This window comes from Calypte anna, chromosome 5A (genome assembly GCF_003957555.1).
Source record: "Calypte anna isolate BGI_N300 chromosome 5A, bCalAnn1_v1.p, whole genome shotgun sequence".
Classification (NCBI taxonomy): Eukaryota; Metazoa; Chordata; class Aves; order Apodiformes; family Trochilidae; genus Calypte; species Calypte anna.
This window is the reverse complement of record NC_044251.1, coordinates 38,341,045-38,363,423: the sequence shown is the minus strand read 5'-3', so window position 1 is coordinate 38,363,423 and position 22,379 is coordinate 38,341,045. Positions and strand designations below refer to the sequence as shown.

The 22,379-nt window shown below is 47.8% G+C and overlaps 1 protein-coding gene across 2 annotated transcripts in view; it reads left to right on the top strand.

Annotated features, from left to right (window-relative positions):
- The window catches only part of DAAM1 (dishevelled associated activator of morphogenesis 1), a 97,053-nt gene that overhangs the window by 34,378 nt on the left and 40,296 nt on the right, over nt 1–22,379 (top strand). For both annotated transcript variants that reach the window (XM_030452115.1, XM_030452116.1), the window contains 2 exons: nt 3,578–3,804; nt 17,132–17,221. In XM_030452115.1, the coding sequence (XP_030307975.1) occupies nt 3,622–3,804; nt 17,132–17,221 (273 nt within the window). In that variant the 5' untranslated portion in view covers nt 3,578–3,621. The remainder of the gene's footprint in view (nt 1–3,577; nt 3,805–17,131; nt 17,222–22,379) is intronic.

The following is a 22,379-nucleotide window of genomic DNA, read 5'->3' as shown; positions in this document are numbered from 1 at the left end:
AAAGAGCTCGCTGGGGATCTTGCATCCTTGTTTTGGGGAGGGGATGGGAGAAGAGCCAGAAAAAAAAAAAAAAAAAAAAAGACTGTAATATTCATATTTGAGGATTTAGCTCCTGGCTTCTTGGGCAGGTTTGGAGGCGGGTGTGAAGGGGAGCGTGCAGGCTCCTTTGCATGTGTTTGTACCCTTGCTGGGTATTTTTAGGCTGCAGACCGCAGTGCTGCAATCCCGGTGCTGGCTTCACACCAGCTTGTTGGGGCATGGGTCACAGACAGGCTTTGGCAGCACACGGGCTCATTTAGCTTGCTGAGGAGGCTGTTGAATATTCAAGCAGTAATTGCTGCTCTCCTTCCCTTCAAGCAAAGGTGGAAGTGACACCGGGGTCCAATTTTCTCCTAATGACTGATTTCATTTAAGCAATGCTCAGGGCCATGTAGGCTTGATGCTTTTTTTGGGTTTGGTTTTTTTTTTGAGGGCTGGAGGAAAACTTGTCTGTGTGTCACTGAGCTGCAGCCCGTGGTCTCTGTCCTGCGTGGGGACCAAATTTGGTCCTGGTGGCACCCGTGGGCTAAGCTCCTTCTCTTCCTCAACCTTTTCTCCCTGAGCCCATCTCACACACATATTTCCACCCTTGTTTCTGTGAAAGTGAAGTTGTTTGGGAATGATTCAGCCCCACCAGTCCTGCCTTGGGATTTGGGGTTTGGCTACAAGTTCCTTCAGTGACCATTCCCATCCTATCTTCCCTGGCACCGTACAGACAACGGCAATTAAATTTAAATTATTCTGGGCAGCTCAGTAGTAAAAGGCCAGAAGGCACCATTAGATCACAATCTGACTTAAATTTATTGATCTAATTAGCGTTCAAAGGTATAAATGGGAGGTAGGAGCAGGACATTTGACATGTGATGCCGGGTGGAACTGGTCCATTCTGTTCTCCTTGATTCAAGCCTCCAGCTTGCCAGGGGCTGTTGTTTTTTTCTCCTTGAGTAACCAATTTCTGTCGGACTTGCAGGGAATGAGAAGGCTGTGTAGTTCAACTTTGCTCTGATGATGAAATCTGCACTGTCTGCAGCTCCCGAGGACCTGCCAGTGAGCCATGTTTTGATTTTGATCCATGACATCAATGAATATTCATCAGCCTTCTGAAGGTTTAATGCTGTTTGCCTGATACTTAGCATGTTCTCCCTCTAACCTTTTTTAACCTTGGTTGTTAATAACCTACAGCCCACTCAGCCTGCACTGTAGCATGGTTTGGTGTTTTTTAAATAGTTTATAGATGAAAATGAGGAACCTCAATAGCTGCAGAGTTGGAAGCAGCTCAAAAAAACCCTTGTCTTGGTTGCTACATGACTGTCTGCTTTAAAACCCAAAATAAAACCTTGCCTTTTAGTCTGTCATTCAAACTCCTTGTGAAACATTGTGGGGAGTGTGTATCTGTGTAGAGCAGGTGTTGCTCTGATAAAAGCTTTCTCTACATCTTTGCAAGCCCAAAGTAGAGCTTGTAGGTTTTGAGAGCGAGGTTGATGTGGTGTTGAAAAGGGGATGGAGAACCCCCTGTGGTTGAGGAGAACGGGACAGTTTGCTCTAGACCATCTGCAAGACCCTGCCCTGGACACAACCTGGCCATACCCATGGGCTGGGAATGACCAAGCAACCAAATTTGGCACAGCTGAGGACATGTGGGTCAGCACCCACCTTCTCCTCTGGGCACAAAGCTCTGGGCAGCCACCAGCATCTCCCTCTGCACCCTGCCCCTCGTGGCTCTTCAAAGCCCAAACCTGAAGCATTTTGCTCTGTGCTGGAGGGTACAGAGGTCTGCGTGCCTTTGTGGTTTGTTTTTTTTGTTTGTTTGTTTCCCTCCCTCCTTTTGGAAAGAAATTCCCCAGCAGGTCCCAAACCCCTCCTCACAGGGAAGGGATGCCAGCAGGCTGCTAATGGATTTGCTGCGGTGCTGCCTGCTGGGGAGCTGCGATGAGAGAGATTTCATAGCAGCTGAAATTCCTCCAGTGGATGCAATGCAAGATCCTAAATGTGAAATGAGATTTGATGTTCTTCAGGACGGGGGGGAAGTCCCTCTGGACTGGGCAGAGAGCAGTTGCACAGCCTGGGATTATCCTGCGTGAAGGCCCAATAACTGTTTCCCATCATTTGTGGTTCAGCAGATGATTACACCATGTGCTAAAAATATGCAATCAAAGATAATTTCAAGGGTCAGATCCTCTGTTAAAGCAGTGTGGGTAGAGCCTGAGTTTTCTGTAAAGTCTTTATTTTGGGAGGGCAGCATTTGCCATGCAAGCAGTTGTAGAGGGTCTGACCCCAGGTCTGTCCCCAACCTGCCTCCAGGGCTGGTTCCCCGTGGGGCACAGCAGTTGTTTATTTGGGCATATCAATCCTTAGTTGGAGAGGAATGGCTGGACCCAGGGAGATCAGAGAGTCCTTTCCAAATGCTGACCTTCTTTCCCTTTGTTAATAAATCTGAGTCATCCATATTTCAACCTCCTGCATTAGCCTTGGCTGATTGTCCTGTCTTTTAACATCTCGATGTCTTGTTTCACAGAGATAAAATGTGTGGGTGTGTGGCTTTACATGACAAATGTTCAGACTTTTTTTTTTTAAGTTTTCTGCTTCGCTGGTTGATTTTTCTTATTTGGGTGTTTCTACACCATCCTCACTCCTCATAGGTGTCCCTCCTCTTGGATTGTTGACTTGACAGTGCCAGTTTTGGGGCAGTGTTTGCCTGGTCCTTGCAAGACAGATGATGTCTCCTGCCCTGAGCTTTGCTCCCAACCCAAGTTTCAGAAATCAGCAAAACCCAAGTGGGTGCTGGCGTGAGCACTGCCCCACATAACCACAGCACAGGAAAGTCTGAGCTACCAGCACCGTGTGATTTTTATCAGCTGAAATCACATCTTGTAAATATTTACTGGAATTTCAAGTAGGGTTTATCTAATTAAAGCCAAGTAAAACTTTCCATGAAAAAAGAGCCACCCAACCAATGATTGCTAATGGATGTTAGGGGCACATTTAAGAACTAGGGTGGGGAGAAAATATAATATTTTCTCAGCTCTACTACCATCAGGGCATCTTGAGACAAATAGGGGCTTCAAGAATCAAGTCATCTGTGCTGGACACCACATACCTGGTGACCCCAAGCACATCCTGCTGTTCTTGGCAGCAGCCTCCCATACTTGGTTTACCCCTGGCTGGGTTGACACAGGGGCTGGCCTGGCTGCCACAGTACAGGGAGGTTGCTGGAGATCTTCTGGGACTCGCAGTAGTAGTGGGGGTCCAGGACCCTTCTCCCTCCAGGAACAGCGGGACATCCTCCCCTCCTCCTGCTGCTACTGGCTTCAGCATAAGGCAAAGCAAATGCATCTTTTTCATTAGTGTGGTTGTCAAGGTTGCCAGCACCATAAACGTCAAATCTGAGCAGAAATATTTGGCACACAACCCATCTCCTCTCTTCCCCTCCGTGCCGAGCGTGTGGGTGGCTCCGATTCCTCCTCTCCTCGGCCGGACGGGAGCACAGGCAGCGTTTCAGGGCGGCTGCTCCAGCCTCCTCTCTTCTCTTCCCCATCAGGATCTAGCACACCCAGGAGGGAGGGACACAGAGGATTTCTGACCATGGCCCCACGGAAGAGGAGCAGTCGGGGGATCTCCTTCATCTTCTGCTGCTTTCGCAGCAGCGACCACCCCGAGATCACATACCGGCTGCGCAATGACAGCAGCTTCGCCCTGCAGACCATGGAGCCCTCGCTGCCCATGCCACCCGTGGAGGAGCTGGATGTCATGTTCACTGAACTGGTGGTAAGTAGGATGCTTTCTGTTTTCCTTTTGTATTATGTTTCCCCCTTACCTAGTCTCCCCAGGCTGGGTTTTGAGTTTTGAGGCAGGCTTTTGGTGCAAAGGGGGCATGGAAGGCTGCTGCTGGGAGAGGTTCTGCACTGAACTTTGCTCCATGGATGGATTTTGGGTGGTTGCCCTTCCTCTTTGGAAAGATTTGGTTTCTTGGGGCTGGTCTGGCTTTACGTGATGTGGAAGTGTCTGAGACAGTAAAGCAGGTTGTTCTCCATGTGTGCCAAGGGTCTGCACACAGTGGGCACTCTGCTTTGCAGAAATCTGTGGTGTGGAGATTTGGAGGGTCAGGAATTGTTTCTTTATCCCTTGGTACCAAAACTCTGTGAAACATGGATCACCAAAAAAAACCTGTTAGCCAGAGAAAACTTTCATTTCCTCTAAGTGAAACCTTCTTGGTGTGGTTTGTTGTATGGAACCAGAGCACTCCACTTTGAGTTGGTTCAGTCAAGCTAAGGGGTTTCTCTACAGTGTACTGAGGTGTAGAGGGAGTTGTGAGTTGTGAAGCTAGTTGGTCACACACAGCATAAATTGCCAGGAGATGGCAGGCAGCTTGGTTTTGGTCAGCCACTCTGCTTGGGAGAGGAGAGCTCCAGGTTGCATTATGAGACCTGGTTTTGCCCAGATGTTCTTCATGGGCATCAGGAGAGGTCTGGCAAACTGGGACACCCAAAAAGGTGGGAATGAGTTGTCCCTGTAGCAGGACCTCTTCTTGCAGCAGTTCAGCAAAACACAACCAGTTGGGTTTGGTTTGTTCAGGTGGAGCATGACTGCCTCTGTTCCACATTTTTCTCCACTGACAATTTGGCCAAAGGGGATTTGCCTGTGGAAATTCTTTCCCACGGGAGACTCTCCCTGTTCCCCAGACAAAAGTGGGGTAAGATCCTGTTGGGTTGTGGCTCAGCATCCCCAGCCAGGCTGAAGAAGGCACCTGTTGAGACTCCTGCACTGGAGCCCCACCAAGCCTGCAGCACCTCAACCAAGGATTTGAAATCATTCCCCCAAATCCAGCTGGATGCTTTGTGCCTTAGGGCACTGCTGTGTGTGCAGTGAGGCAGGAGCCCAATGGTGCTTGCAGGGACCAGCCAGGCCTGGGACATGCCCTGGTGTGGCCCTTCTGCTCCTTTTCCCCTACTCTGTGCTGACAGGGTTTGGCTTTTTTCCCCCCAGCTGAGGGTGAGAAAGCAGTTTGGAGGCAGCTGCAGCTCCAGGGCAGGCTGGCAGCAGGAACCCTGCTGGTTCCCTGGGGACTGAAGTCACTTAGGGAGGGGGCACAACGGGTGCCCACTGTGCTCCCATGCACACAGCTGCAAGCCCCTGGCTCCCCAAAAAACCCTTCAGGCAGATCCTGACTTTAGGGGGTGTAAGACTCTGCCCTGTGGGTGTAAGAGGGACGTTCCCATTTGTGGGAAGATGCACACCCCTCCATTACAAGAGTTCCTTCTTGCTCTCAGTAACCTGTTGGTGCGGGGTATTAAATTTCAGCATTAGTTAAATGGTTTGGAAAGCATCCCACTGTTTCTGTATAAACCCACTGTGTGATATTTGGAAGAGAGACAGAGAAAGCACTCAGAGGTGCTGGGCTGATTTTGACGCCTGCGGGAGCCCGATGCCACCCGTCCCGTTCACACTTGACCCTCCAGGACAGGATGGCTTGTGCTGGCTCTGTGGAACAAAGACTCCCTCCAAAGTCCTTGGTTGCCTCAGTCTGGAGGGCTGGAGGGGATCTGGAGGCTTTGCCAGCCCGTGTTGGTCCTTGGCCAGCTCTTCTCTTGCAGCTTAATAGTGACTTTTCTGCCCCATTTGTTCCCGTTGGGGACTTGGAGTGGCAGGGTGGAAGATTTCATGACTGGGATGGATGATATCTTTGGGGATGTTGCAGTGTTGGGTTTGGTCACTGGGGTGGACAGTCGTCCCACAGAGACCAACAGTCCAGCAGATTACTCTGCAGATCTCAGCCTGCTGTGCACATCAAAGGGCAAAGCCTCTTCCTTTTTGGAGCCATCCTGTAAAATATTCTCTGGGCTTTGGGCGTTTTTAGGTGTGCCTTTTTCAGCTGGGTCAGGAACATGAGGAATCAGTGATTGTCCCATGCCAGCAACAGAGGGTGAGGGTCTAAGATGCAGAACATGGAGCAGCTGCAACTCCAAGGTCAGCTAAAGGCTCGATTAGCTCTCCCAGGGTCAGTTTTATGGTCTGCTTTATATCAGACAGACACTTTGGATTTAACCGAAATAATTCAATAATTTTGTTCTGCACTCATGCTTCTCAGGATGAGCAAAAGGGAACTAGGGGACTTTTAAAATTTTTGCTTGGACAAAGAGGAGTAATTAGCCTGTTAGAAATGCCCCATGCCCACCCTGGGCTGCAGGGACCGTGTGCCCCAACGGGCTGGGGCTTTTCCCTGGCTCGGGGCAGAGGCAGATGTTGTTGTTGTGGTCAGTGACTGATCACTGCATTCTCTGGGAGGAACTTTTTCCTTTTCCTTTCCTCCTGCCGGAGCTGAATGGTTTTTCATCGGGGTATTGTTGGGATGTCGCTCAAGCAGTCATCAGCCCCATCTGAAAGGCTTTTCTTTGTCCACTGTCCTGGTGGGGCTCCGGCCAGGCTCAGCCACCCAGGGAGAAGCAGGTGCTGGCAGGGAGAAGCAAACAAAAGCCGGGTGTTTTTAGCAAGATTTACTGATATGCAGCTCCCTTGCCTGGAATCAGGCTTGGTGATATCCTGGAGCTCTCCTTGCACTGTCCCACTGGTTGGTGTTTGCTTCCTGGGGCCCGTGCAGGAGCGTGGTACCCACCAACCACATCCATCGGATGGCAGGAGTTTCAGGAGCCATCGATCCTCCCTCCTAGGAGACATCAGGAGGATCACCCTGCTGGGGGGCTGCTCACCCCCTGCTCAGTGAGGGGGTGTATCTGCACGGGCTGCCTGTGAACCAGGAGAACAAAGCTGTGCCATCTGCCACGGCTTCTTTCAAGGGGCTCCTGCCTGTCCAGGCTAACAATACGTCGTTTCTTCAAAGCCTGAAATCTTGCTTGCACGCTCGGAGAAAGCGCTTGCAAAGCTCCGCATAATGGTGCCATATGGTAGATCTTGCCTTAACAATCCTCCCTATTTTCTGCCAGCAACTAGACTTTCCACCAGATGGGTAAATGACTGATGTCCTTTATATCTGCTTAACACTCCTTGTCACTCTGAGGTTCCTAATGAAACGCTCTGTGTGTGGTGATGTGCATCGGCCCCACGGGACTTTCACCAGGCAGGGGGGTGGAGGCATAGGAGGACTGAACCCTCTCCAGTTTGGAGAGGAAAGGGCAGTGGGATCCCTGGCATGACCCAGGACCCCTCACTGGCTCTCTTCCTGGTGGGGCTGCTTGCAGTCTATCCCAGCAGTATGAGTGATGCTTTAGAGGCTCCTCAGACCGCTCGGGTGCTTGGAGGAGCTTCTGAGTCCAGTGTGGCTTTGCATGTAGCCCATGAAACCAGAGCAGGTCACCTTCCTGTGTCCCTCCACCCAGACTCCAGCAGCCAGTAGGTCTTAGAGACCCAGGGAGGTTTCCATAGAATCTGCTGAGTTGGAAGGGACCCATCAAGTTCAAATGACTGATGCCTGGAAGGTGCTGGTAGCTATGTGGTGTTCCAAGCTCCCTGAGCTCAGGATGGGTCCAAACCCTTGCTTGCCAACATTGCATGGTGTTAGTGACTGCCTTTGCTGGGAACTGCTGGAGGGGAGATATTCACACACAGTCCCCAAAGGATTGGGCTTTATGCCTTCCCTTTCCACGATGTGGAGGGATGCTGCATCCCTCCCTGTTGCTTCATGAAGCAGTAGAAACTTGGAAACAAACAAAAAAAAAAAGTCTCTGGAAGTATACAAGGTTTATCACAGCATTTGCTTTTTGCTGTACTTGGGGACACTGATGCATTTCATCAGAGCTGCTCTTTAGATGCTATTTGTCAGGAGATAGCAGCCCCCATCACAGAGATTATTTCCTTTGAAATGCTTCACGGTGGGCGATTGCTCTGTGGCTCACGACGTGGGGTGTCTGGGTAAGACGCTCCATGTGTAATTGTCCTGCAGAGCTGTGCCTTCCTGCCCTCTCAGTGGGACAGGATGATTGCCATTCCATATGCTGCCTGAACAGGGAGTGAGGACAACCCAGTGCGAGGAGAAGGTGGTGGTGTGGTCAGTGTGAGCAGGGTTCCATGTTAGTAGCAGCACCGGGTTGGGGACTCATTGCCAGCGACATCCAGTTTTACTTAGGAAATTAAGTAATGTGCTTTTCCCCTGGTTTCTAATCCCGTAAGGAGAAAGTATGAGGTTTTGGGCCTTGCAAAACAACATGGCTTTTGAGTAACAGCTGAGGGATCAGCTGCAAAGCCAAGCTTTGCATTTCATGCTTGCAGGTCAGCTGTTGTTTTTCGCTGCCTGATCTTCGCAGCGTTAAGTACATAGGATTTTGGGAACCACTGAATGGCAGCCAAAGCCATTTTCCCATATATCTGCAAAGAAAAGCATGCACTTGGTACCCACAAAATATGTAATTGTGATACCCCTTTTGTCCTGGGCAAAGCACCCTTTTCTGCAGAGTCTGCCCAGGGTTAGTGCATACTCCTGATCCCGTCCCACCACCATCTCCCACGACTAAGCTCCCTTGAGCTTATGAATTGCTTTTAAGGGATAAAACCAAGTGATTTGCTAATGTTTGCTTTTAAATTCCCTCTTTGAGGAGCTGTGTGAACACTTCCACCAGGCTTCCCAGGTTCTGCTTGTTAGATGGGAACAGCCTGGAACTGGCACCCTCTAACCCCAGCCTGCAGCTCTCGGCGCTCGTTTTTGTCACCTCATGGTGTTACACCCTCACAGATAATCTCTTAAATGTATGTTTTGATAGCTGAGCATCTGATACAGAAGTCGCACACCTACTTGGCGAGAAAATGAGGATTTTCTGCCTACACACATTCCTCAGGCCTGGATGAAGTAATCCACTGAGGAACACTGCGTTTGTGCAGCTGCATTATCTGTTACAGCTCCAAACAGGCATGGGGGGCTTGCCCAAAGCCTATGCTGTTTCCCACCCTTCATTTTCCAAAGAACTCATGTGGCAGCTCAGTGTGAGTCCCCACGGAAGGTAGAAAGCACGTAAGAATCCCTTTTTTTATCCAGAAGTACAGCTGAAGTGGAAAAATTACATGGTCTACCTGCTAAACACTTTCCACTTCACACTTCGTAAAAGAGGAGGGGGCCACGTCCCTGGGAGATGTCTAAGCACCTCCTTCAGTAATGCATCAGTGACCTTAATTTTGGGGCATTGAGGTTTTTGGCAGGCTCCAAGTGTCTCTGGCACAGGTCACCACAGAGAGTAGCAGCATCATTAGATGGGGCATCTCCTCCAGCAGTGGTGTTGGCCTCTTCTCCCTAGTGACTAACGACAGGGTAAGAGGAAATGGGTTCAAGTTGCACCAGGGGAGGTTCAGATTGGGTATTAGGAAAAATTTCTCCACCAGTAGAGTGGTAAAGCATTGGAACAGGTTGCCCAGGAAGGTGGTGGAGTCATTGTCCCTCGGAGTATTTAAAAACCAAGTAGATGTGGCACTTCAGGAGATGGTTCAGTGGTTATGGTGGTGTAAGACTTGATGGTTGGACTTGATCTGGAAGGTTTCCTTTCCAACCTTGATGGTTCCTTCCTGATTGTCCAGCAGTTGGGTGGTGTTGCTGGAGTTACAGGCAGGATTGAGCAGCATGTAGGTTGTGTCCCATCACCAACCTTCCAGCTTCTGGAAATTAGGCCGTGGCTGCCTTGGATCTGTTGGCAAACTCAAATCAAAGCTGTTCATGCTGCTGCTGTATCTGTCACACACAGAGTCAGGGCATCCCTTGGCATGTCAGCACCACTGAGGTCAGCAGCAGAGGCTTTCTGCAGCCCTGCTGGCAGGATTCTGCCTGAGTGCCCTGTGGCCCTAATTCCCACCAACTCCCAGTGTTCAAATCAATATTGTTATTTATGGGCACCAGCTTCCTCAGCAGCACCTGATATCTCTAAGGCCTGCTCATGCTGGGCATCTTGCAGGATGTCAAACCTTGGTCAGAAATTGCCTCCTGACAGGGTGACTCTGTTCTGCATCTGCTCGTGTCACCATGGTTGTGAGTAAATGGGAACCACTTGTCCCACCCAAGCCACAGGTGTGCAAGAATCCCACTTTCATCTTACTCTGTCATTAGCATCGGGCTCTAGGTGGCTTCTGCTTCCCTCAAACACATCTTTAGGGTTCTGTGCACAGAGCAATAAATAAATCATAGAATCATCGAATAGTTTGGGTTGGAAGGAACCTAAAAGATCATCTAGTTCGAATCCCCCTGCATGGACAGGGACACCTTCCACCAGACCAGGTTATTCCAAGCCCCATCAAACCTGGCCTTGAACATTTGCAGGGATGGGGCAGCCACAGCTTCCCAGCTTCTACAATTTAAATTTTGGGAAGCTGATTGAGTTGGTATGGGGCTTTTCAGACACTTAATTCCCATCCAGCCCCTTTTCAATGCCCTTCCCAGCACCTTAGCTGAGGAAATCTTGGAGCAGTTCAACCCCAGCCCAGCCATGCCCAGCTTTCCTAATTGAGCACCTACATTGGGCAGGGGACATCTGAAGCCAACTTGACCAATTGGTTTGGTTTCCAACTTCAGTAACTCCCAGGGATCCCAGCAGCAAAGATGCTATCTAAAAGCTGATTGAAAAGGGAGCTGCTTCTTTCAGTCCATCAATAGGTGGGAAACCCACATCTGAAGCCACCTTCTTATTTATTTGCCAGCTCTGTGCCATACTATGGTTCAGGGTGCACCCACCAAAGAGCAAGTATGTCCAGCTGTGCTTGATTTGAATTTAATCTATTTTAGTGATCACAGTAGTAAATAATGAGCCAATACATCTGACTTTTTTTGTTGTTTTCAGGCTTTATGTGCAGTATGTGGGAAATGATCCACCTGCAAAGCTTCTAGATCAGAGAGTGCTCTTCAGGGTAAAACTACACAAATCAATAACTCAGGCTGTGAAAGTACCCTGTGTTAATGAAAAAGGGAGAAAGGTTTTCCACACAATGTCGGTGAAAAGGTCACAGAAGGCTGAGCTCAATAAATTAAAAAAAAAAAAGTATATATGCAGTTATATATTACAACAACAAAAAAAGGACTGAGAAACCTAAGCAGGCATTTCTCTTTTAAAAGGTATTAGTATTGGCATATGAACACCTTTAAAACCTTTAGCCTATTAAAATAATTAATTAAATGACACAATATTAAAGTAATACATACTGTCTGTTTCAGTTAGGCCTTTGGACTGATGGGAACATGAACCAGCTGCAGGCAGGGTTTATTGAGGAACTAAATCAGCTGCTGATGGCCATAATCTTTACTGCAGAAGAAAAAAGGAATATATATTTTATTTATGTCTGTCCAATGTGTTAAGGTCAGCAACTGAAAGCTGCAGAGCAGGGTGGGTTGGGGTCTTTCCCTTTCCAATCTAGGACTAAATATTCAGTGTGGGAAGAAGCTGACTTGGTGTAAGCACATGGAAGTAAACACCATTACTCCTTGTTGCTGCTACTCATTCCCGTGCTGTAGGCAATTTCCTTTATTCAAACAAATTCATTACATGATAAAGGCAAAATTAGTAAAAATCTTCTATCTGTTATGCTTATTCATTAGGCAGTATGAACAGCTGATTTTTATTCATGTTCTGTAATTTTCATGAGGCTGCCATGCATAAATTAAAAATACATAGTGATAATATTGGCTGGGGTTGGTTTGTCTGGGTGGTTTTTCCTAAGTTCTTGGGATACTATGACTGAAAAGATGTGTGACAGGGAGGTGGTGGTTTTTATCACTAATACTAAAAATAAAAGACATTATTCACTACTTCCCTATTTAAAAAAACCAACAAACAGACACTAAGATAAACCTGTATACACTGAGAATTGTAATGGCCTGAATGAACGTGGCAAATAGAGGAGCTTCTCCAGTGATTCAGGGTGCTTTGGTGTTTGCACCCTAACAAGCACTGATTAATGAGTCTGTTGCTTTAAGAAAACAGCTTAAAAAGAAAATAATGAACTAAATAATAGGGTGGGTGCAGATGGCAGCAAGGGCTGGCTCTGCAGGCAGCCCCTTCCCAGTGGAAGAAAATCAGATGAGGCATTGGGGAAAAATGCTGATTGCTGCTTCCTGTGACACTGCAGTGTTCTGGGATAAATCAAACTGATGAACTTGGAGAAGAATGCCTGGAAGAGAGTGAAAAAGTGATATGACCCTCAAAAAAGGAAACTGATGCAGGCTTCAGCAGGCCATTTCAATTTATTTTTTTTTATTAAATTCCTATGCTCTTGCAGTTAATGCCAAATGTTGCCAGAAAGTTTTCACTTGTTTCTTTCTTTTGTTTTTTTTCTTTTTGTTTGGTTTAGGGTTTTGGGTTTGGTTTTTTTGTTTTTTTTTTTTTTTTTTTTTTTGGTTGGTTGGTTGGTTGGTTTTGTTTTTTTTCTCTTTTGAGCAATTTGGATCTCTGGTGTTTTACTAAAGTCTGCAGAAGATCTTGCCTTTACATGCTGTAGTGTCTCTGGTGTCCTCATGGAAGTTCCTAAACTCTGCATCCATCCACCAGCATTACATTCACTTACTCTTTATTATGTTGGTCACCTACTTAACCCAGTGATGTCTTTCTGTATGTGTGTGTGCATCTATCTATCTAAACTCAGAACAAGCCAGCAAATTTTATTTTAATTTCTTCTTCAGTTATGGCAATGAATGATCTCCTTATTTTACCCCATCCCCATGTTACAATTATACGATTTATGAGCCAGAAAGATGCATTAGACTTAAAAATTACTCATCTCTCTTCCTAGGGCCTCTGAAGATATTTTGGGAGTCAGGGGTCTGTACAGGGAATTCTCCCTTACTATTTATTCCCCAGCTACTTCTTGCAGAATGTTTGGTGTCACAGGACATTTGGGATGTAGGGGAAGATCCCATGTGGGTCATCCTGGGGTGTTGTGGCCATTGATGCCTTTGAGAGTCCATCCTGGAGGTCATTTCTGAAGGCCAGAGATTTGCAGCATCCTGCTGGCCACCTGCTTTTGCCCCATTAGAGCTGGTGGCTCTCGGCCCACGGAAGATGCTCATTAAAACATCTACTGTGAGAGGGTCAAACATTTCTTTCAGTTGCAGTTATCTTGGTTTTCTCCTTGGTCTGGCTTGCCATCTGGGCAGTGGTGGCCCTGCTTGATCAAGGGGCTTGACAGAGAACTTCTGGACACTCCTCATGCCAGATGACTTCCAGCTCAGAGAGGTACGGACCATGGGGACACACACCCTCTCTCTGTCCTCCAAGGGAAGCTGGATATCACTTGTTAGAAACTTGTTTGGCCCATGGGATCGTGGCTCACAGCTTGCTGAGCTGAGCCATGTGTTTCTAAGGTAGTTTTGGGAGGAAGCTTGTGCCATGCTTAGAGACAGGGAAATGTTTTTGTGTCTTGGGCAGAGAGCTGATGGTGAAGGAAGGTGCAAAGAAGTATTTTACCTCCTAGAAAGAGCAAATATATACACACAGAGAATCAAATCTCCCTATGAGGTGCTCCTTTTTAGAAAAAAAATCATATTCAAATGAAAATTTAATGTGGAAACATGTTTCCTGGTCTGAGGGTGAATAGTTTAACTGCACGGGATAAATATTTAAGAGTAGAGTATCTCTTTCCAGTAAAAACACTCTGGGCAGAGACTTCCTTTTGGTAGCAAAATGAGGCTGTTGCTTTACGTGCTTTTGACCCAGTTCCAAAGAAATATTTTAAAAAGTGAAGCTGGCAGCCCCTGCCATGGGAAGCAGCCAGGTAGGAAGGTGAGGCTGAAGTGAGGGGTGAGAGCTGGGGGGGTGATGGACCCCAAACCACCAGTTATCTTCCTACTCTTTGACAGCTGCCAACATCACACACTGCAGTGGGAGTGCAAATGGCCTATAAAATTAATTGCCAGTTAGAATCACCTAATTATCAAGCTCATGATTATTAACTGAAGGTGCATTTGGGCTTGAGGTTGTGCAGGGCTTCTCTGCTGCACTACAACTCCACCGTGCAGTTGCTAAAGGCTTTGTCAGAGCTGCATTTCTGTGGTGGTCTGTGGGCTCCCAGATGTTCCTGTCCTCTCCTAGTCTTCTGGAGTTGGAAGGAGAGTTTCTGAGCAGCCTGCCTGGGGCCAAGGGGTACTGAGATAGCCAGAGGAGGGACACAAAAATGATCAGAGGACTGGAACACTTCCATGAAGGCAGTCTGAGTGAGTTGGGGTTGTTCGGCCTGGAGAAGAGAAGGCTTCTTGGAGACCTTAGAGCACCTCTTAGAGGGTCTACAGGAAAGCTGGAGAGGGAGTTTTACAGGAGAAACTATTTCAGCCTGAAAGAAGGTAGAAAGACATTCTTCACTGTGAGGGTGGTGGGACACTGGTTACCTAGAGAAGCTGCGGCTGTCCCATCCCTGGCAGTGTTGAAGACCAGGTTGGATGGGGCTTGGAGCAACCTCATCTACTGGGCCATGTCCCTGCCCACATAGGGGGGTTGAAACTAGATGATCTTTAAGGTCCCTTCCAACCCAAACCAGTCTGTGATCAGTGAGGGTAAGCAAAGGGCTGGAGATGGGTGCCCCCATGCACATAAAACTAGTAAGGACCTAATTCTTCATGGTTAAGACACTGTTACAGCTCCAAATAATGGTCATTAGTCACTGACCATGAGGATTTTCCTACTCACTAGGTGCCACGCAGTGTTTATTTAAACATCTCTCCCAAGCATCCTGCAAGATGTCATTTGGTAGGTGCTGCTGAGAGGTGCAGGGCTGCAATGACTGAGTGTATTTGAGCTGGAGCACAATGAAATGTGCTGTGTGGGGCTCAGAAGCATTTCTGCACCTTTTTTGGATGTGTTTGCACGTTGTCATGTACCAGCACCTAATATGATCTTCTGCTTTATCCCTTCTTGCTCCTGCTTAAGCTTCAACTCAGTTTAGATATTTTTTCCTTCGTTAATAAATCTTTGTGTTTGCACAAGTTATATTTTTAGGGCCTGGGTATTTTGAAAGTTCCAATAAATATTTTTCTAAGGACCTAAGTACAGATGTGTGTGGCTGGTGCTTTTGTGCCTGAATCCCAGATTCACACAGCAGGAAAGCAAGCTCACAGGGGAAGCACTTTCCTGTGCTCACTGAAACCCTCACCATGGAGGTAAATATCCATCAGGAGATCCTTGTCCTCTCCCACACTCCCAGATGTACTTTTGCATTGAGTTATATTTCAGCTGGGTCTCTGTGTCATCCTTTGGAAGTGCAGAACTGGGGCTGAAGCAGAGCTTGGGTGTCTGACCAGTTTGTAGCCTGAGGAGACACAATGGAGGGGGACATAGGGTGAGTTTCAGTTTTGAGGTATGGAAGGATGACAAGACTTGTCCCCAGCTGGGGAGCAGATCAGTTGCTGGTTATGGATCTCTGATCTCCCATACTGTAAGGACATGGAAAGGTTTAAAAGTGGTGGTCATTAGAGGAGTCCCTAAGTCAGATTTTCCTCCTAGGAGGAGGAGGAGGTCTTAGACTGGTCTCACCAGTTTCTCAGTCACCATTTTCTTCCAGGCCTCTGTTACAGCAGGATGTTTATTTCTGTTGTAAAGGGTGTCTTGCAAGCTTCCAGAGCTCCAGCAAGGTCAGCTCTGTGCAGCATGGGGGTTTGAAGAGTCACTTGATCTGGGGGCAAAAAGTCAAGGAAGAGGCAAAGCTCCTCCATGCAAATGTAACAGTAAAAGCACCATGACACCTTTCCTTTTGAGGAGTGATCTCATCGAGAGGTGAAATCAATTCCTGAAGTGGATGTATAAGCTTTTCCAAGAGGTTCAGGTCCACCCACAGCCCTTGTGTGATCTGCTGGAGGGCTCCTGGGTTTGGGTTACAAGATAGCTGAAGACTTCCTAGCTGCTGGATGCAATTTGAGCTTTAATTACATCAGCTGACTTTCTTTATGGCCAATAGCCTCCATCTTTCCCCATGGGCATCTTGCTCAGCCTTCACCAGCTGGGGCTTTAACTTTAGATTGGGATACAAGGGGCTACTGGCTCTACTTGGTGTAATTATTCAAACTTTACTGGGTGTCCATGTGATATCTGTGTAGTTTTTTGTTTGCTTTTTTTTTTTTCTAGTTGATGGAATTAAGTGTGTAATTTTAATGGGGATCCTCTTAATCAAATCCACTGTCTGGGTGGGATGGGTTGGCTGGAGGCCATGGCAATGCTCTCCCATGACCTTCTGCAACATTTCCAGTGCTCCCACTGCTCCACCAACACCCTTTTAGCACTGTTGTCAGTGGTGGGGTGATTTTAAGAGACATCCATGGTTATAAGATCAATGCTGGCTTTAGCAACAAGCCTCCTAGCCCTGCCTGAATGTTTTATTTAGTCCTCTGATAAGAGCTTTGACCTACATCTAGCACCAGGAAGCAATGAGGCTTTGATAATACTCGGGCATCCCGGCGGGGGGCACGCTGCTAACCAAGCCTCCAAGTTGAAAATGGATGTGTCCTTTAAAATAACATCAAATAAACCAATAAAGGTTTCAGTCAGTAAACAGCTTTATCTCTGCCAGGCAATACAGTTTTGATGGAGAGGATGTCTCTCTTTATGAACTGGAGATATTAGGAAAAGAGCTTTCTATTTTTAGTTAGAGGAAAACAAACCAAAAGCCAAAAAAAACCCCTGGAGTTTTTGATGACATGAGGGTGTCAGCAATGGAAATGGGCTGGACTGTTCGGGGTGCTCAGTGAAGCAGTTATCTGTGGTGGTAAAAGGAAAGGTTTTCTTTGAATTGTTCTTCACTGTACACCACATCTTAGATGTGCTCTGTTGTCTGGAGCTCTCATCCAGCTGCCTGGATGTCCTTTCTAAAGCACTTGCTGCCTTTCAAAGCAATGAAGGGGGAATATCTAGAGGACCAAGGCAGGGGGGTTTGCAGCCCCATCCTCCCAGCAGCCAGCCACAGCCCAGGAGTCAGGGGGAGGTCAGCAAGAGCAGGATGAGAGTTCACATCATTGCCCTGACAAATTGATAGTCACGGGGCGATGCTGTGGGACCACTGCTGTGGGGTGGCCCCACACTGATTTACACTGCTTATCTGGGGGTTTTGTCTGTGCCATCACTTGTTCAGGTACTCATGTTGCATGTTTAATGGTTGAGTTGTTGAGGTTTTGTTGGTTTTTTTTTACCCTTTCCAGGATGAACTTGACCTCACGGACAAGCACAGAGAGGCCATGTTTGCGCTGCCGGCGGAGAAGAAGTGGCAGATCTACTGCAGCAAGAAGAAAGTAAGAGACTCATTCATGCTGTTGTCACATGGGAAAAAACATGTAAAGATGTGGTCCTGTCTTCCAAATTTATAGCTCTGCCTCCTGAGCCTATTTTGGCTGGAGGAGGTGTCCCCATGACCCACATGGGTGTCCCCCACACTGTCATCATCTGTGCCAGCACAACATGGAGCTCTGTGGCCATGAAACATGAAATGAAAATTTCATGCCATGAGACAGGCTGGGGAGTAATCTTTGTCCTCCCGGCAGCTCTTCCTGGAGGGCAGCACAAAGGCAGAATGCTGCTGGAGAAGCCCAGGAGAGCTTTAGCCTGGTGGTGCTGAGATTGCTTTTAGGGTGAAGCTGTGTCACCCCTGGGGTGATGAGGTGCTTTAAGGTAATTGAGGTACCACTGATAAGAGAGAAGAATTAATGTCAGCTGCTGACCTGTCTGTTGAGCTCCCGGCATGAGGAGAAATGGGGCAAAAATCCTCAATCTGGGAAGTCCAGTTTGGAAGGACACTCAGGCCTGTGAGGGAAATACCCCCAGTTGGGAGCATGGAAGGAAAGCCAGAAAAATGATCCAAGGGCTGGAACACCTTTCCTCTGAAAACAGTCTGAGAGAATGGTGGTTGTTCAGCCTAGAGAAGAGAAGGCTCCAGGGAGACCTTATTGTGGCTTTCCAGTACCACATGTGGGCTCATAAGAAAGATGGAGAAAGACTTTTTAGTAGGGCCTTCTGCAATAGGAGAAGGGTTGTTGCTTTAAAACTAAAAGGGGGTAGATTTAGACTGCATATTAAGAAGAAAGTGAAGCACTGAGGTTGCTGAGAGAGGTGGTGGATGTCCATGGAAACATTCAAAGCCATGTTGGGCAGGGCTCTGAGCAACCTGATCTAATTGGAGATGTCCCTGCTCATTGCAAGGGGGTTGGACTAGATGGCTTTAGAGGTCCCTTCCAACACAAACCATTCTATAATTCTGTGATTCAGTTCTCACACTGGACACTGTCCCCAGGCTGGCTCAGCAGTGCTGGTGGTGGCCTGGCCACCAATGCCTCTTTTCTCCTGCTGCAGCAATGGCAACCGGATTTTCCAGCCGCATTTTAGGCCAAGAGCAGGCTTACCTTGCTCATGTAGGATTAACTTTTAAGCCTCTCATAAATACCCCTGAAATCCCTGTATTATTGCTAGACAGAGGTCTGCTATGTCCGAGGTTTAAATTGGAGGAAAGATGTTAACAAATTGCAGGCACTGGGCTGAATCCACAGGGAATGGGCAGGGGATGCCCGCGCGTCGCTGCCCGTCGGATCAACGGAGCTGTGCTCTGGAGCATCTGGATAAGGGGAGACAGCAGAGGCTTAAATCAAGCAAAGCCATGTAATTATTGCTGTGAGTGGAGATTACATGCTATCTAATCTCCAGTGGAAGGGTTTCTATGTGGCTGATGGTGCTTCTTTCCTGTTCCTCCACCTCCTTGCGCTCACGGTTTTGTTTTGTTTTTTTTTTACAAACCACACTGAGAAATTCCCTGCTGCTGGGGGATGGCGGGGTAAGGAGCCACACAAATGTCCTGTGGCATTCTGAGAGGGAGGATGTCCATGTGAGGCTGGATCCTGGCTACAGTTCTGTTCTGGACCTCATTTCTCTGCTTGCTCTCAGCTGCTCCTTCCCTGGTTATGATACTGTCTTTGTGAGATGCAGAGCACCACATGCCTGCTCTGAAGGTGATGTGCTGCTGGAGACAAATGCTTTTCTCCTGCTTTTTAATTAAAAATGAGCAAGACTGTATCAATAGAGGCTCCAGCTGTGGAGGAAACCAGGATTCACATGGCATGGAGAAAGTTTCTATGCATTACAGGCTCCTGCTTCTATGTGAGGAGAACCAGTAGGCAGCAGAAACATTATTGGCTATTCCAGCAGCTGATGGTAAATCTTCCTTATGTGTCTGTGTTTTTATGAGGACAAATCACCAACACAGTAGCCTGGCACTGAGGAAAGGGGCTGGACTTCTCCATCTGAGTGCTATAGCTGGGTTTTGGCAAGGACAGTGGAGCTGGAGACAAGGCTGGGGTCCTACCTCCCTCTCATGGCTGCAGCCTAAGTGGATGTGGTTTGGAAAGTTCAAATTTGATTTTGGCATTCCTAATTTTTTAGCATTTTCCCCAGTTTCTTGCTGGTTGTAAGGCTCCCTGCCACAGCCCTAAAGATGAGTTGCAATGAGCTGTGCCTTGAAAAACAGTACAAGGCAGGACAAAAATACTGCATAGCCTTTTCCTGGGTGTTTTCCTCAAAAATCAGCTTTTTCAGGCCTCGAAATTTGTGCACATTTGCTGCTGCCATGTGCCATGTCTAGTGCTTCTGCTTTGCCATTTGTGTCATCCATCCACTGTACTTGGCTCTCCAGAGTGTATCTCAGCTGTTGCACGTTTTGTATATTCCCACAAAGGGCAAGATTTGGTAGAAAGTAACCAAAATGAGACATTTTGTTGTGCTGGGTTGCCCTGGAAAGGCACCTGGCAGCACCTGGCCTTGGCAATGCCTGTTGATAGGAAATAAGGGAAATCCAGCTATTCCCCAGGCATGTTTCCTTCCCTGGAATATTTTCCCCTGGCCTGCAGCCCTGTATCCTGGTTCCTCTGTCCTGCAGGCAGCTGTTTCTATCCCAGCCCACAAGTACTAGCTTGGCAGGGCAGAGGATTTATCCTCCTTGATTGTCCATCCATGGAAACGCTGGGTCTGATCCCCATCCCACCTGCATCACCCTGGGATGCTTGAGGCAGGGGTGTGGGCAGGGAGATAAAAAGCATCTTCTGAGTCTGTCAGCAGCAACCCAAGTGAGAACTGAAGTCTGCTTTAAATCTTGCAGCACTGGGGTCAGGAGAGAGATTTAAAGATTATTGGATGGGCTTTCTTTGAAGGCATCAGCCCCCTCTATGGCTGCAATGAAGCAGGCAAATGTGGAGGTGGAGATTCATGAACAGCGGGATGAAAGCTGCTTTTAGAAGTGGTATTTCTGGAGGATGACTCGTTTCAGACCTCATCCCAAAATATTTCACTCCCTGCTGGCCCTGCTCTCCAGGAGAGGAGATTGCTCGGAAGTGCAGGGAGGAAGCAGGAGGGTTTCCAGCTTCACTGCTTCTTTGGCTGCGGGTTTGCTTCCGTGGAAGAGGGTGACTCAGGATGGAGGGAGGCCACGCTGGGAAGGGAGTTAATAATTAACATTTTTACCCTTAGTCTGCAGCACCTCTTAATTGCAGGAGGTTTGGCTCCTGCCAGCTGCAGTACGGAAGGTTCAGGTCACTTTTGGGAGCGTCAAAACACAGGTGGAGACAGGCAGAAGCTGAGCGTAAATCACCAGGGGGAAGGGATCTGTAGTGAAAATGAGCTCACAAAAACACAGGGTCTGGCTTTTCCCCCCTCCCCTTTGATACAGCTGAGCTCTCTGAGCACCAGCAAAAGCCAGAGCAGGGGAAAAATGTCCTGCAGGGATGCCAAGGATGCTGCACTCTGTAAAGCTGTGCTGAAAACCCATTGGCATCGCCAGTGCTGGGAACAGAGCTCTCAGCAGTGTTAAGCTGTCCCCTGCAAGCAGTACTTCCATCTGAAATTTCCTGTGACATCAGATACAGAACCAGGATCCCTGTGCATTAGGAGAAGGCAGCAGTGGTGTTTTGGCAGGGGAGAATGGGGAAAAATGTGATAAATAGGGAAATGAGTGATGGCTCTCCAGTAATACTATTTTTCCTGGCCAGACGGCCCCCTTTCCCTTCGAGCTGCTCCTTCCACTCTCTCCCTCCAGAGACCTTCACTTTCCAGCTTGATCTTCCACTTGCCCTGCTCAGTCCTGCAGCTCATTCACAGGGCTTGGGTTGCTGTTTCCCTCATTTAAAAAACATCAATTTTATTTCTGTTTGCTGAAGTAAGAGCAAAAGCTGACAAAGTGGGGAGGAGGAGGGGGGAAAAGTAGCTCAGGGTTTTGCCATGCTCCTGGGTCATCTGGGATGGGTGAGGAGAGCTTCATGGCCCCTGAGCATCCAGGTATATGTGTGGTTATTGCAGAAGCAGATTGAAATATCATCTCAGGTGTCATTTTCTTGGGCTGACCGAGGGAAACAGGCTGTTTGCATGGCTGGGGGTATTTTTCAATAGGAAATGTTTATAGTTTTTATCTTTAAAGGTAATTCCCTTTTAAGTTCCAATCACAACACACTTTTGTTGAAGCAAAGTTTTTCTCCCTCTCTGGCCAAGAAATCCATCTGTTAGCAATCTTTTTGGATTTTAAAATGAAGCTTTTCAAACAATGAACCAGCTGACTATGAAAGGCATCTGGTCTTGTTATATTTGCTTATGGGGAGCATAATTTTAGACCTTGGGAAAAGCGTATGAGGGCATTTGTGTGTTTGTAGAGGAGAGGGTATAGGAAGTGTAAGCATATGGAAGACCAGAGTGGTCTGGAATGGAACAGTTCAGACCCTGAGATCTCAGCTTTGGGACAACCTGATGAAATTACAGCCCTTTGCAGCATTGTTCATGGAGAAATGGCTTTAGCTGCATCATGTAAGTTTTGTCATGGGATAACAAGTGGCTGGAGGGGTGAGGAAGACCTGGAAGTCTGTACTGGGCCAAAACTTCTGCCAGCACATGCCTAACAAAGTTTGGCCATGCTGGTAGAGCTGGGCTGGATTTAAACTTCTCATGCAGGCTGCAGACCTGTCTCCTTTAAAACCCATCTGTGCCAATATTTGCTTCTTTTGGAAGCATCCAGGTGGATCATCCACAGCAGAAAGGGAGGGGAGTATTCAAAGCATGGTGGGCTGCCAGCTGCTGCCATTACAGAGCAGCAAGGAGGGGGGAGGGACACTGAAAATAGAAATTCAATCAGAAGGATGCCTAAAAATGAGGTGGATGGCTTCTGATTTTGCAGCAGGTACCAACTGAAGAAGGTTTCTTTTTAACTCTTTGCTGTGTCTCTCCTGGGGCAGGTGGTGCCAAGAGAGGGGTGAACCATGAAAGTCACAAGTGTTGTCTCTGAAGGGCTCTCAAGGTTTCCTTGGAGCTTGCTGCTGGAAGCCAGCCCTTTCCTTCTGGCTTGGTTTTAGCTTGAAGATGTTACCTGGTGTGTGGGACATCAGGTGGATGGGGAGCTCAGCCAGCTGCCATCCTAGGCTCAGGTATCCC